Source organism: Myotis lucifugus, unplaced genomic scaffold, assembly GCF_000147115.1.
Source record: "Myotis lucifugus unplaced genomic scaffold, Myoluc2.0 scaffold_163, whole genome shotgun sequence".
Taxonomy (NCBI): Eukaryota; Metazoa; Chordata; class Mammalia; order Chiroptera; family Vespertilionidae; genus Myotis; species Myotis lucifugus.
Window position 1 is genome coordinate 1420887 of NW_005871211.1, and position 17002 is coordinate 1437888.

Here is a 17002-nt window from a genome sequence, read left to right on the forward strand (position 1 = left end):
ATAGCATTTGAAATGTGGCCAGTGAGATGGAGGAAATGAATTTGCCATTTAGTTTAATTTGAATTCATTTACATTTAAATAACCATATGTAGATGGTGGCTAATGTGTTGGATAGCACAGTCCGAGAGGCTGTCATTCTTTTGTTAGTGTATTTTTGGCAAATATTAATAGAACATTTTCTATGTGCCAGAATGTTGTATGTATCCATCCAATTTGCACAAAACCGGATGAAGCCCTTTGTGTGATTTATATTTTCCAGAGCAGAAAGTTGCATTTTACAAGAGATGAAGTGGCCTGTGTTAGATCATACAGGCAGGGGACAGGATTGAAAATAAAGTCTATCTGGCTCCAGTCTTGTGTTTTCTGTACAGAAGAACAAGGCTAGATCAGCAGGAAGGGAGGGTGAAACAAAATAGACACAATTAAAATATAACCCTTGTTATAATGGGTTGTTTCATTTTATTGCTTATTGTAAACATTTTGGCCTCAGCAAATACAGTAGTTTTTAAATAATCATCATTCAAAGCTTTCACAACAAATACTATTTTCCCCCAAGATGTTTCATCTATGAAAATAATCAGTGAACTCCAAAAGTCTATCCTGATAATGTGCACATTTATGCTATTGTGACACTAAATACAAATAATAAAAATAGTCATCTCTGGTAGGTCTATGGGTTTGTGATATATTTTACAGGAGGCCATAAAACGACTCAAAGAAGAGAGATGGTGGGGACGGAAATGGCTCCTATGTGGGTAATGATCGCAGACTATAGGAGGCGCGTAATAAATGTTTATTGATGGTGAAGATGATGAGAATTCAATTTCCACTGGTCTTTTCCTCTCCGTTTTTCTTAAGAAATATATGGTGCATTTGCAACCAACATTCTGCAATTCAGTCACAGAGACCCTGGCACTTTGAGCTGCACAGCTTCAGTTGGATTGGGTCTGCTCACACTTGCAAAGAAGAGAGATGAATGAAAGCGGATGTTCTGTGAAAATTGTGCTAAATCTCAGTCACTAGAATAGGCTGGAACTCTTGAACGCACTGTGTCTTCATGAGTAGGACAATTGTCAGTGCCTAAAACCAAGCAAGTCATTGAAAACTCACTAGTTTTTAAATCTCACTGGCAGTAAACCGTATTTCAGTCAGATAGATGTATTTGTAAGTAAAATATGCTATGTATATTAGCTTCTAAATTTCCTAACTACAAGAATGGGAATTATAATTTATACCTTAAGGCATTTTGTTTGTCTTATTCAGCAAATTTTTAGCACTGTTTTGGGGTTTCATTGAAACATGACAATGATGTTGGATTAAACATTTCAGATTTAATTGCAAAGTGATACAAAAATTTAATAATCTAGTCCCAATATTTTCTCAGTGTAAATATTAAATACATGAAAAGTCCAACATAAAAACATAAATGTTAAGGCCACTTGCAGAAAAATATGGCACATTAGAGTTATTTATTAACAATGTTTACACCTAAAGATAGGCACTTGATAACATTTGGATTTTAGCAAAAGGCAACAAGTTGATATTAATATCCTACCTGTTCCATTAACTATGTAACTTTTCAAGGGAATAGATTATCAAAATATCACAAAAGAGAAATAGAAATTTGTCTAAGCTATGGATGAATGGAAATCCACAGAACAGAACCCAAACTTCATTTCTTCCTCTTCTTTTTTTTCAAACCTGTATATCTTCATGGTCAAGTTCTGAGACTTTTATTCCTGACACAAAAAGAAAATATTTGGCTTGTGATCTTTTAATCTGAACTGAAGAATTTGTTGCTTATGGAACATTTTTTCCCACCATTGACATAACCTTTGTCATAATACACTAAGTAAAGCCAGATGATTTTTAGGTGGCAGTAATTAGCATTGAAGAGTTCTTGGCTTCAAGCAACTTTGAATCCCTTTGATCCTGTTTTAACTCTCAAATCAAATAGGTAAGATCCAACTATTCCAGTAGTTTTTGGTTTTGGAGGCATACAAATCTACCCCACACCTGCATATAACATGAGCAGAACTTTGAGGTGCACCTTCGACCATTTGATTGAGCTAACCCTTCTAGAGCAAGTCTCTCACAGATCGTCAGCCAGGTTCTGTTTGAAGCCTTGGCAACAAGGCACTTCACAAAAGCCCTGAAACCAAAGTTCCTATAACTTCCATCCAGTGCTTCCAACAGAATAAGGCACAGAGTAGGTTCTCAGGCACTTGATCAGCATTTGCTGATGAACGGAAGAATGAATAACTCTAGTTCTGACTCTTAAAGCTACGTGGAATACAGAATCCAGTGGTTTCTTTATGTAGTCCTGTCTTACATAAATCTTCTCTTTGGATCAGTGTTGCAATTTCCATAAGCAACATGATCTTCAGGTATTTTGTGTATCTCATTACTCTCCTCCAAATGTGCTTACGTTGATCAGTAGATCTCTTCAAATGTGGTTCCATCAAACCAAACATAATACTCCAGATGGGGTCAGCTCTGAGAAGGGTTAAAAACCCTGTAGCTCTTAGCCTGGGCATTGCACTTGACACATTGTTTGACCCAAAGGACTATTCCTCACAGCAGTCCTCTCCTGCCTGTTTCTGAGTGTAGGCATTTTATTCAGGGCAAGATGTGTGGCTGGCACATATCCTCTTCCGGGAGAAAGATTATTTCCTTGAGTGTCCAGGATAAGGAGGGGGTGGAGAACGCTGTGCTGAAGACGGTGGGGTTGGGGAGTAGGGAGGAGGCAGTTCTGCACAGTATTCCATCTCATGATTGTAACTATAGGGAGGTGGTGCCACTGAAAAAGAAAAGGAAAAGTGCATCAGGCAGGTAGCAAATATTTGAGAATCCACCACTGGGCTAGGTGCTTTGAGAGGGGACATAATTATTGCCTGCAAAAATCTGAGTTTTATCAGGCTGAGGGCCGGGGGGCCATTTGTCAAAGTATTTAGGGTTGGTGACTTAGGCTAAGTTTCTTGGAAATATGATGTGAAAGGAGAGATAGAGAAGAGGCTAGAAGATAATTCAAGTTTGAGCAAAAGCACAGAAACAGGGGAACATTTTTGTACAAAGCATAAAGTACATGGAGGGGAGAATTGGGAAAGATGTTGAGGAATCGGATAGTATTATCATCATGGTGGACTTTGAAAATCACATAAAGAGTGAACAATGTACAATTATCAAGAGATTTGTTTTGAATATTCTAGTGAATGTGTCTTTGCAGTATGAATTGAGGTGGATCAAAGAAAAAGTGAGATGATGTAAGAGCTATGTGAGGGATTATAAGGGACTCATGGCGGTGTATGTGGCAGGGGCGGGGCGGGGGGAATCATAAGAGCCCTTAGGCAGCTCTGAGTACTGAGGTGATGACTGGGTAGGTGGAGAACGATGTGGAGAGTAAAAGAAGGTGTTGAAGTATTGGACACCCAGTACTGGGCTCCCATACTTGGAAGGTCATGGAGCCATTACAAGAACAAGAAAAGAAAAAAAAAAAAGAGGATAAGCAGGTTTGCAAATAAGGATGAAGAATTTAGTTTTCTAAATTTTATTTGAAATTTTTTCTTAATTTTTTATTGAAATATATGTCAGTGTGTTTTTAAATCACATTTAATACACTTTATTATGGCTATGTATGGGTGTCTGTTTTGTAGTGATCTCAACCCTATCTCTAGGGTTGGAAGAGAGGTACCCCTTGAGTACATCATATCTTTAAGAACCCAGCCATTCTTCAACAACTGAGTAAACCCTCACCAGGCCCTCTGATGACTTGCCAGTACTTGAATCATCATTCAGATCATGATTCTACTTGGAATTGACATGTCGAATTGCTTACCGTGAATGTAGCTTAGTGTCTAAAAATGCAAAAACAAAACCAAAGGCCAGGTTCTTAACATTAGAATGGGAGGAGAGAACAAGCACCATTTCAACCACCTTATTTCTAAAGTGTCTTCTAAAATGTGCTTGTACCAATACGATTGTGACAGTGTTCTGACAGCTATGCAAGGGCACACACCGGGCTTCACCCTATTGGTAAACACAAACTGTTTCTTTCGATCCCTTTTAGTTGGCTGACTTCACCAGGAGTTGGGTGACTTGAACCATTTACAGATCTGCCCATCCTCAGGGATATGAGGGAGTGGGATTGAGTCACTTAAGAAAAGAGGGAGATAGAGACACAGTACTGGCTGGGATGTCCTCTAAGGATTTCTCTGGTCAGCAAAGGCTCTGCGAGTCTCTAGTGGTCTGAGCAGGTTGAGGGCTTCCGACAAGGACAGTGCTCAGTAGAGAAAGCAGCGATGCTATCTACAGCTTCCCCGTGGCTGCTTTAGACCTGTGGAGGCCGGGCGATTTCAAGCCTTGTTTTCTACAATCAAATGGAATAAGTCCCGTGGAGTCTAATCACACATTCCCTCTGCATTACGCCCACTCCTTTGCTTCATTCTGTCCAGGAGGACTGAGACGGAGAGATTTGTAATGAACTTCCTCCAAGCCAAGAAATGCAGCCTCCATGTAAAACAGGAAGCTGCAGCTGGATACCCACTGCGCTGCTTCTTTCCAGCATGTGGTTTGAAGTTGTTTTAATATCGAGGCTTTTCCCTGCCGCCCGCCCACGTGAGGAGCGCGCACCGGATGAGTCTACAGATTGACTGCATCACTCTCTGTCAGGAAGCCGCAGCATGCGGCTATGCCTCGGTAACAAAGCGTTTACGTTTTGCCATCTGCATAAAAACTGCCGGAGGACATTTCAGGGAGATTCCCCATGGCTTCCACAGCTGCATGTTGAACAAGAAAATCTAACATATGAAATAGTGTTCTTGCATTCATCTAGCCTTTGAATTTCGATGAAGGGATAATATGCTGAAGAGCGATATTGGGACTATCCATCATGAAACAGACATGGCACATCGTTTATGGTACCAGCTACTGGGAGACATTTTTGAAATAATACTTGTATATCTGTGGGCTGTGCTATCTTTCTTTCTTGCAGATAATAAGGTTTCACTAGGAAGCAACTTTGCACGGTATCAATTTTTAGAATTCCGGATTAACTCTAAAAGGATTTGTTCTTCTTTAAAGGTTAAGTCGTCTCTAAAAGATATATGGATGCAGATGGAGATATGGTGCCTTAGAAATTCTTTTATAACCAATATTCCAATTTTCTGACTTAAGTAGAGCAAGCGTGCCATTTATCCTTAATGTCATTATAGTTGTCTACAATATTAGAAAATGTAAGGATGCTATGAATTCGTAGAGGAAATTTAATGTTTTTCACCCACTCAGGCCAACATTCCTAAAGCAAATGTAAAAGGAAGATGCATAGTGTTATAAAAACTATGCAACATTATTTTAGAAAAATTGCAAACAGAAAAATCATCTATAATTTTGTCACCACAATTTAACAAAGATTACCTTTATATATTCTCTTCTAGTCATTTGTGTTTTTTAATATCCTTGTGGTCATATAAAATGTTATGTGCTTTTTTATACTTTGTGTTAGAACATAGTGCTTTTCATTGTGCTATATATTCTTCATAAACATTATCGTTAATAGCTGTATATTATTCAACTGATCATTCTCTTGTTTTGAGATCAACAATTTATTATTATTATAAATAATGGAGTGCTAAATGTCTTTCTATACATAGACTTATTATTTTGAATTGGTTATTTAGAATAAAATTCTAGGAATCACCTAATTGGCTGCCGCTTACTATTTTTGTCTTCCTTGTGTTTTTTTTTGGTGCCCTTGATCAGAATCGAACCTGGGACCATTCAGTCTGCAGGCTGATGCTCTATCCACTGAGCCAAACCAGTCAGGGCCCTTGTTTTAATTTTTACCTTGTAAAAGCTTCCTCCCTTTTGCTTATTTTGCAGTCCTCATTTTGAAAACTGCTTATGTCATGGTGTTGGTTTGTTATCAGCTAAATTATCTGCTTTAGTCATTCTTTAACACAAGTGACCCTGCTTCTCAGTCCCTTGGACATCTTTGCCTTCAAAAATCATTTTTCACTTTGTAACCAATAATACTACCGTTTTGCAAATCTGAACACAACTACTTATCTTTCTAGAAGACACATTCCAAAACAACTTGAACCTCACCTGAATTTTCAACTTACTGACAACATTTAAAAATTGATAATTTAAACTGATGTCACCTCTTTTCTGTTTTCATATCTTTATGCAGCTTAGATTTATGGTCCATCACAGAAATCATTTCTGTGCATCCATCATCAACTTTCTTTTCTCTTTCTTTCTCCATTGCCTGAGGAAACTCCAACCCTAATTAAATCCAACATTTTGGCTACCCAGCTCTGTATCTAGGAGCTTAGGAGGATAAAAATGCACAATTGTGCTGATTGATTCTTAAGTGTGCAGGATGTTGGTAGTGCCTGAAAATTAAGTATTTCAGCACCCCTTCATTCTCCAAGATTACCATTTCATGCATTTTTCTTTCTCCTTAACTACAAACACTTCCTTAACCTAATTTTAGTGTAAGATTGCTTATTTCATTAAAAAATAGGCGCAACTAGAAGACACCTTATCATCAACTCCTCCTCAGATGATTAGTTGGAAGTCTTCCATGTCCTGTACATATCCCTATAAGGTTGCCCTCAAATATTAATTCAATGATACAAATGGAGTGTTAATTTCTTAATGAAATATTTCCAAGAGATTTTAAATACTGCAAGCTAGTTATTTTATAGAATGTTCCTCCACTTGGGTTTGTCAGATAAGTTTTCATGCTAGGATTCAGGCTGTGAACTTCCAGCCAGAATACTACACAGATGAAGCCGTGTCCCCCTCAGGGCAGCACCCAAAGATATAAGATGTCCACTTGTCTTTCTTTGGTGATATTAGTTTTTATTTCCCAGTCAAGATGTTGTTGGGTTTCTTCACTTTTATAATTAACAAGAATCTGGAAATAGATACTTGAAGAACATGCACGTATCCTGATCCTCAGCAATCTTTTCCCCCCAGATTTATCATAAATTGATGATTCTTATCCTAAACCTTTCTTATGATGATTTTAAAGTGATGAATTTTCCAACTCCACGAATCCTTTCTACATGTATCCTTTGGCATTTTTCTGTTAGCAAGAGCCTTCCCCTCCTTCTTCATTGTTTATATCTATGTATCTAACTATGTATCTATCGATGTATCTATGTATCTATGTATCTACTATCTATCTATCTATCTATCTATCTATCTATCTATCTATCTATCATCTATCTATCATCTAAATATTTATCTGTTATCAATCAATCATCAGGGACTCAGTAATGCACTTCAAATCTCAACTCTCTTGATAGCGTTAAAATGCCTTGTTTTCCTGTCATTGGCATTTGATTTTTATCTCGTTAGGGTCGTTCTGTATTATTTTCTTTTAGTTGTGTGTAATTCAAGCCAACTTCTTAAAAAGGGGTTAATATGACCACTTTTCTTTGTTTACATTAAATTTCTGGCAAGTAGTGGAAGTGTAAGACTGGACTAATAATTCTTATTTTCACACAGATGGTTTTAAAAACAATTGTAATTAAACAGATATTATTCATTCTACCCAACATGACAGGAATGAAAAAAAACTGTTTCAGAAGGTCACTGTCCAGAGGGTCAGGGATGGTAGATTACCTTTTCTTGTTAATCTCCTTCCCAGTGCAGAGTAATTATGTTCACTGTCGGGTTCCCCACTGAGCACTTTCAAGGGGTAATGTAACCTTGGCTAAATTATTTTCTACTCACTTATGTGGCCTCCAGACTATCTCTATTATCGCAGGGTTAATTAATTACTGTGGGTAAAAACATTTTATATTTCCACACATGGAAAATTTTGAAAAGCCTTCAATTCTACTCTGAGTTGCTTCCCGATCCTTTAAGTAAAAGCTTAATTAGTGTCTTTGAGAAGGAAACGAGAAGTAATCAAGGACATTATGTCTCGAAGACCTTGTCTTTTTGCAGTAAAAATGCTTCTACCATAAGGTTTATTATGTTTCTTGCATTAATCGGTTCTCAGAACCATACATTTACTAAAAATGCAACACACCTCTGTGATCTGCCAGTATTAATGATGCCACTATAACATGTAGAAAACATGTTTCCATGTATGAAATAGAAAGTGCAAACCTGAAGAAACACAAGACTTCACATGAAAATATTTTGTGTCTTCTATTCTAATTTTATAAATACTATTTTTAAATGTTTTAAAAATTAATTTTAGCCCAGCCGGTGTGTCTCAATGGTTGAGCATCAAGCTATGAACCAGGAGGTCAAGGTTCAATTCCTGATCAGGGCACATACAGGCTCGATCCCCAGTGACAGATAGATACACTGGAAGATTGCTCACTGTAGTCAATGAGACAGCCATGGAAAATATGAATATCTTCCAATATCAGGTGGATTTTATTATTTGGATCTAAGTAATCACCAATGAAAGCTATATTTCCATCTACATTAATTTAGAAATACACTACATACTTGGAGATTATTCCAGTGAGTTTCTTTAATTTTTTTTAATATGTTATTGGTTTTTAACAGAAGGGAGAGGGATAGACAGAAACATCGATGAGAGAGAAACATTGATCAGCTACCTCCTGCACACCCCCCTCTGGGGATGTGCCCGCAACCAAGGCACATGCCCCTGACTGGAACCGAACCTGGGACCCTTCAGTCCGCAGGCCGACGTTCTATCCACTGAGCCAAACTGGTTAGGGCTTGGTGAGTTTCTTTAATGTTTCCTCTCTCCAAGGAGCAGAGCATGACTCTTTCCTGAGAAGTGAGGTGTTTTGCTTACCAGGATAGGAGGTGATGGCATTGATGCGGGCGGTGCCGAGGACGCCCACCCGGGTCCCGCGGTTGTTTTTCATGCACATGCAGATACATATGGCGATTCCAGCAATGACCCCCATGATAAATACGATTCCAAACACAATACCGGCAATCGCCGTGCCCCTAAAGAAGGAGAAACAAAAGTACATTTATTAAAAAGTCTCATAAGGATTCTTCAGACTTTCAAATACAGCTCAATGACTATATGACAAGTGTTTTTTTTAAATGAATGTTCTTAAGGAGAATGTTAAAAAAAAATTCCCTGGTTCAGTTAAATAGTCTTGTGCATTCCAATGAATAAATGAAAGTTATAAATCTTCAGGGAATTCTCTTCCAGAACAGTAAACTCATCATTCAGATTCTGGTTTTAAAAATTCAGGTATTTATAAAAAACACAATTCTTCAGATATGTTCTCTAAAATAATAATTAAAAAACACACACATTCTGCCATGTACTTCAACATCAAATAATTTATCTATTTTCTGTAGAGTATATGTGTTTAATGAAGACAACTTGATACATGTCAAAATATTAAATACAATTTAACATTTATCCTCATTAAAACTCTTCATATAGAACTAGAATTATTTTTCTTAATAAAACAGAAAGAGAAAAGCAAACATTTAAAAAAATTTATACAGAGAATAGTTATGACAGATTCCCATTAGATTCAGGAGCAATGTAAACAAAACCTTTATTTTATCAATGTTCATATTTTTCTCCAGAAAGTTTTTTCTTATGCAACATCACAGAAAAAAAAATACTGCATGAAAGAGTCAATATTATCATTCTGTGTAGAGAATATGATTTGGATGAATCTATTTGTCCACCATTTTGGAAAGTAATGGGGGAAATCTTTATCAATATGTAAATTTTCATCAGGCAGTATCATTTGTAGCAATGCATCCTAAAGAAATACAACACATATAGGTACAAATAATGTACTAAGGATATTTATCCAAGTGTTGTTGCTAAGAGCAAAATATCAGAAACACCCTAATGTTCCTAAAAAGGGAATTGACAAAAAATGACAACAATATACTACATCAGAGAATGAATCCTATACAATGATTTAAAAAGGTGAAGACGTCTATAAATTGAGATGTTCAGGATACAAGGTTAATTGAATAATAATACAACAAATGAAAAGTCAAATGTCAACAGAATAAGACCAGTGTCAACTGAATGATTGCAAGAGGATATATTTGGATCTATCAAATTTTTGAATGTATAGATAGTGATTATCTTGTAGAATAGGAAAATAAAGCAAATTTTAATTTGTGTACTCTCCTGTAGCAACCATTTTCAACTCTATTGGGATTTTTTAGTATTTTCTTCCTATTTCTCAAAAATATTATTATATTCCTTTAAAAAATTTTATTTCCACGTATTAGCTATTGGCTTTTCTTACAGTTTTTGGGATTGTAGATTCTTCAGACAAAACTAATCCTTCATTAAGTCAGTCATTAGTATATATATTACCTTGGTATTACTTACTGCTGAGTCATTGTTACCTTTAATTTCTCTTACACTTACACTTATTTTTAAGGTATATCCATGAGATCCCATTTTTTCCATATACCTATTATTACTCCCCTTCTCTGTCCCCAAATACTTAGAAATCTTTCAATTATCATCTATTTTCAAACTCTCAAACACAGTGACAATCACTTTATCAGTTCTGTTTTATCCCCATGGTGATTTCCTTCATAGTCTGCCATCTCCAGTGGTGCTTTTTGAACCTGGAACTGTTTCTAGACCTGCTTATGGTCCATGGATGTCAAGTGTCTGGACCACATTCTTTCTCTTTCTTGGTGAACTGCCCTGTTAACTGAAGCACATTCCTGAGTGGCTTCTTAAAGAAAGGTTTAAGGGAAATAAATGTTTCAGGGTCCTTGCATGCCTGGAAGTGACTAATGCTACACTTACTTGAGAGTTTGACTGAGTATGGAATGCTAAGCTGAAATACATTATTTCTCACAAATATGAAGGCATTGTTCATTGTCTTCTAGAATTTGGGATTGCTATAGAGAAATCCCATAGCATAGTATTTACTTTTCTTTGTGTGATACTGTTTTTTCTTTCCCTTTCTGAAGTTCTTATATTTTCTTTTTACTCCTAGTATTCTGAAATTCAATAAAATGCTTGGATTAAAAAAAAAAGGCCAGACACTGAAGATGTTTCATGTCTGAGACTCACCTTCTTCAGCTTTCAGACCATTTCATAAATTGCCAATTTCTTTATCACCATTTCCTCTGTTTCTCTTTCTGGAAGCCTATCTATATATATAAAAGCCTAAGCGACCGTCTGATCGCCTGTTCACCAAGTAGCTATGATGTGCAATGACCACCAGGGGGCAGATGCTCTGACCAGTAGAGGAGGGAGCCCAATTCCTCTTGGAATTGGCCATGGGTCAGGTTGCTGCTGGGGGAAGGGTGGGGAGAGATCAACCAAAGATCTTACATGCATATTAGAGGCTCAGTGCACAGATTTGTGCACCGGTGGGGTCCCTCATCCTGGCCTGCAGGGATCAGGCCTAAATCAGCTCTCCTACATCCCCTGAGGGTTCCTGGACTGTGAGAGAGCACAGGCCAGGCCGAGAGACCCCACTGGTGCACGAATTCGTGCACCGGGCCTCTAGTTCTGAAATAAGTTTCTGAATCTCCTGGATAAATTCTTTAATGTTTATTATCCCTATTTGTTTTCTTGAACTACTTTCTGGGGAATTTCACTAACTTTATCTTCCAATGTCTTATTGAACTTTTAAATTTCAGCTATCACATTTTAAATTTCCAGGTGTTCTATCTTATCCTCTATTGCAATCCCCCCCCCCTTTTTTATAGGGTCCTGTTTTATTTTCATGGATGTAATTCTTTCTCTTAATTTCTGAAGGTATTAATATATTATTTGAAATTTTCTCTACTCTTTGTATTTCCTCCACCTTGTCTAGATTGCTTTTTACTGGTTGATTATTTTGATTTGGTTCATGTTTGATATTTTCCTTAAATGTCTGTTTATCCCTAATCTCCTCCTATTTATACAAGAGGCACTAACTATCTGCTTGGAAGTTCAGTGTGCAAGGCCAGCACCGGGCAGGTGAATTTTAAAGGATTACCTGGGGTCACTTCCCATACTTTTGTCCTTTGAGGCTCTTCACGTTTCTCTTTAAAAGGATCCTCCAATTTCACACTTTGGGAGTATGAGAGGCTGCCAGTTTCCTGGAGTCTGGGGTTTTACCCAGAAGAGTATGAGCTTTCACAAAATCCTTATACTTTCAGCTCAGAGACACAGTCTCTCTCTGCTGTGACAGTGGAGGCTTTCAGGATAAGCTTCAGTAAGAAAAGTCCTTGTGGTTTAAAAACATGACTTCTGGCCTGGCCAGTGTGGCTCAGTGGTTGATGAGCATCAATCTAAGAACCAGAAGGTCATGGTTCGATTCCAGGTTGGGGCATATGCCTGGGTTGTGGCTCGATCCCAGTGTGGGGCATGCAGGAAGCAGATAATCAATGGTTCTCTCTCATCATTGATGTTTCTATCTCTTCTCCCTCTCCCTTCCTCTCTGAACTCAATAAAAACATTTAAAAACAAAAACAAAACAACAACCCATGACTTCTGAAGCCAGATTTCCTGGGTTCCAACTGTTAGCTGAGTAACCTTGGCCAAGTTGCTAAGTCCCCCGATTTTCTTAATGAAATGAAGGTCAGTTTGGTGCTTGTGACTCTCCTCCCAAATTTCATGTCATAAGTTATTATTGTTGGTGCTATATGAACACCCACCTAATACTTATCTAGGACGGGTTCATTATCTCTCATCCCAACCTCTGTGGCCAGGCATGTCTCATAAGTCAGGAAATTTCAGGTTTTGAAAAGGAAATACAGTTCATCCACCCTACATTGTATGATACTCGCAGAGCTAGCATCCCAAGCACAACACATTTACATTTTTGCAGTAAAGGTGGGAATATTAATGCTTATCAATTAAACAGAGACTAAAAAAAAAGCCCCAGGTTGCCACCAATTGAGTTACACACAACCTTTTGCTTTCCAGAGTTTTCTGAGGATTTCAGAATTTCAGACAAGGGATTTTAAACCCGCATTGTATTTTTCAGAAGAGATTTTTCTCTCATGACCTTTCCCACTCACTGAAAAATAAAATCAAAATAACAGAATACAATTAAGAATTCCAATAACTCTTTAAAAAGATTCCTTCCTGCATATTAACTTTGTTAGTAAATTATGAAGCAGAATGTGAGATTTTTGGATGTCCTATTATTAGTAATTAAGAATGGCAGATTCTAGCAGTTTAGTACATAAGTTTTTTCAAGAAAAAAGATTTATCAAGGGAGATCATTTGAAACAGGAAAACAAAAAAGGATCCGGAAACCTTTTTATTGTAATTGTATGTCTAAATAAGATTAAATTGGAGGGCTTAATTTATGTTCTAGAAATACTAGTAATCAATAGCTCAATTATTCAGGCACAGAGTTCCCAAAGAATGTGTTATAGAAACTGTTAATATCAGCCTGGCCAGCTTGGCTCAGTGGTTGATCATCGACCTATGAACCAGGAGATCACAGTTTGATTCCTGGCCAGGGCACATGCCCGAATTGCCAGCTCGATCCCCAGTAGGTGGCATGTAGGAGGCAACCAATCAATGGTTCTCTTGTCATTGATGTTTCTATCTCTCTCTCCCTCTCCTTTCCTCTCTGAAATCAATAAAAATATATTTTAAAAAAACAAGCTATTAATATTGAATTGGTATATATTTATATTCATTAATCCCTTTTAAAACACAGAAAAGTAGCTTCATTTTGTTTCCTTGGCAGCTCCAGCCAAAGTGCCTGCTCTGGAGGTTAACAATGAGGTTGCAACTACTGTGTTAGGTTAGGTTTCTTATTAAATCATAATTTTGGTGCCCTTGATCCTCTGATACCCATTAACAATTGAAAATTAGTTATTTAAGACGTGGCAAGTATAAATGTATAGCATAATTTACATTATCCAAAAAAAATGCAGTAACAAACTAATCTTTCTGCATATAAATAATTTGGTTTGCTCAGCTGTTGGAAAGAGACAGCTATCAATTTGAGCAATTTGGCATCACAAAAACCTTGAAAAAAATGTAGGGGATTCTTTTTTTGTAAGAATACATTTATTTCAGGGTGTGCACATTTTCTGGTTACCAGAAAGACCGAAGTGTGATTAGAGGGTTGGACCTTTCAGCCTCACTTCTGACCTCTGGGGAAGGAGGCAGGGGCTGGAGATTGAGTTGATCCCCATTGGCCGATGACTTAATCAATCACACCTCCCCAAGGAACACTCCATCCAAATCCTTACATGGTGAGGTTCAGAGCATTTCTGGGTTGGTGATGGGAGCAGTCACAGAAGCTCTGGACCCTCCACTTCCCTTCGCCCACACCTCATTCTATGCATCTTTTCCATTTGGCTGTTATAATATACTGGTGATCAGGTAAGTACAGCGTATTTCCGTGTCGTGTGAAATGTTCTAGAATTTAGTTAAATCTGAAGGAAGGGGTTGTGGGCATCCCTGAGACAGAGGGCTGTATCTAGCGGCTTGATACTTGTGACTGATATTTGGAGCTAGTGCAACCTAGTGGGACTGAGCCCTGAGTCTGTGGAGTCTGACTCTAACTCCGGATAGTTAGCGTCAGAATTGTATTGAATTGCAGGACATCAGTTGCTATGAGAATTGGTTGATGTCAGAGGTCCTTTTCTGGTTGCCAAAAATCTTGATAAATGCATATAAGTATCGGTGTGTATTGTCAAACTCTATGGGTGGGTATTGACCACTTGCTGATAATGAAAAAGTTTTGAACAAAATCATAGCTTAAAACTTTCACTAATATTATACTTTATAATTAAGATATTAAATGTATTTATAGTGGCTCTAGTGATACTATGAAACTGTGGTTTATAGCAATGCTCAGAGATAAAATAATTTATTCCATTAATAGATTTTCATAAATAAAAAGATTCTGATAAATGTTGTAATTGTTATAATAATATTCACAACACACTTTTAGGCTCAGCACTCCAAATAGTAATTTAATATAGATATTTTACATGGTTTTACTATTAAATAATGTTTAAGATAAATAGTAGTTATGAAAAGAATATAATTGTAATATTTCCCTTCTTCTCTGACATGATCAATTTACAAAAGCATTTTATAAAACTGTAATACGAGTTAATTTTTCTATTATGGTAAATTATAACTGAAGGAAAGCATTTTAATCTTTTTTATCAAAGGAAATATTAAACAATTCTACTTATTTATGACAATTCATGTGTGATGAATGAAAGCAATGAAAAATATCATTCCAAACTGTAGGGATGGAAGTAAAATGCACACATGAGAAAAATAAAACTTGGCAAAATTCTTCAGATTATTCCATGTTCTCAATAGTTCTTTCTTTTGGCCAAAGCATTAAAATATTGTAATGAAGAGAGTAGTAATGATTTCTTTTTTTAAAAAAATATATTTTTATTGATTTCGGAGAGGAAGGGAGAGGGAGAGAGAGATAGAAACATCAATAATGAGAGAGAATCATTGTTTGGCTGCCTCCTGCATGCCCCACACTGGGGATGGAGCTCACAACCCGGGCATGAGCCCTGAACAGGAATCAAACTGTGACCTCGTGGTCCATAAGTTGACATTCAACCACTGAGCCACGCCGGCCAGCCTGATTTCTTAATACTTGGTTGCGTATACAGTTTTATGACCAGGAAGATATTTTTGTGAAATAGAATCCAATCCACTTATTTTAGCCCCAGAGCTGTTTATACTGCAGTGGGCTGCCTTGCTCACATTCTCTCATCTACTCCGCAAAGGTCATGGAGTCGCTTCACTCTGCCAGACCAATGGACAAAGTTTTATTGGGAAGCAGAGAAGAGGAGAGAGAGGATTCCTGGAACGGTTGGGAAATTGAAGCCCTGAAGCCTGATGGCCAGATTGAATTGGGGAGGACGTGAGAGGAGAGAGTGTAGCATGTCTTCCATGTGGGTGATTGCATATGGTTCATAAAACTGTGTTGAAATGGAGATTATATGAGACACGCGATCATAAGCTAGATTTAAACAGAAACTGCACGGAGGTTTCCCTGCCTTCTGCCTCCCAGACTGAAAAATCCCCAATTACTGCTAGATAGGATTCTCCCCTCTCTAACGCTTTGGCACAGCTCACCCTTTTGAAGTAACCTTTGCTGAAACTTCACACTGAGGTAATTACCTTAATGTATGATGATTACTTTAGACAGGGCTTTCTTCTTTTCCTTTCTGGGCCTTTTTATCATAGTTTGAGTGGTGGGAAAAAATCACGAAGCAGTTTCTCAACAGTGACTATGAGGATTTCTATTGAAAATCTATTTGTTGAGATTTAAGTCCTAAGATGTGAGAGATGGCATCTGATTATGAAAATACAGAGCCCTCAGAGTAACCTACTTTCCTTTCCATCGACCGCAGCATGGAGAGTTTCAAGTGAATATGGAGGCTCCCACAGTTATTGACCTGGCAGAATAGCAGCCTCCTTTCAGGCTTACACGTTTAAAAATTTAATCAGGTTCCTATAGGACTAGGGTGGATGCTGGAAGTGGTGAACCTTTCCAAATTCACTGCTGAAACCGTAACAGACCATGATGGCACTATGGACCCCTGGCAGTGAGCCCACAGGCTGTCCAGCCCAGTGTTTTCTCCTGGGGCGCTGCCAACTGCTAGACCGTTCATGACAAGTGGGCCTGCCCACCCAACAACTGTGATCCTCTTCCTGGACCTTAGCAAGGCCTCACCCTCTGCTGGACCAGGCTGTGCTTGATCAGTGTCTGTGGGGGAGATCCCTTGTGCTAGGCCTGCCAGTGACCTGCTCAGTTCTGGCATTTATTAGCAGCACACAACTCTCCTGAGCGTGCAACTTCCAAGCCCCAAAGCTGATCACACTCCTTCATAGGCCTCATTCACAGGCTCACCTGTGCCCACCTGATGTGGTTGATCAGAAATATCACACTTTGGTTTCCCTGGAGGATGTAGCCTCATGCTCACATTAGTAATTCTTAAAGCTGTTTACAAGCAATACCTCCTCGTCATAGCATCACTATCATTCTCTCTCCCTGTAGGTGGCTGCCTCTATATAGCTCCAAACAGTTTCTGAGGTGTTTTTTTT

The 17002-nt window shown here is 37.9% G+C and overlaps 1 protein-coding gene across 1 annotated transcript in view; it reads right to left on the bottom strand.

The window, feature by feature from the left end:
* Nucleotides 1–454: 454 nt before the first annotated feature.
* CYYR1 (cysteine and tyrosine rich 1) overlaps nt 455–17002 on the bottom strand; it is a 73356-nt gene continuing 56808 nt past the window's right edge. The window contains 2 exon segments of the mRNA XM_006095956.3: nt 455–2800; nt 8792–8949. Coding sequence (XP_006096018.2) covers nt 2667–2800; nt 8792–8949 — 292 coding nt within the window. The 3' untranslated portion in view covers nt 455–2666.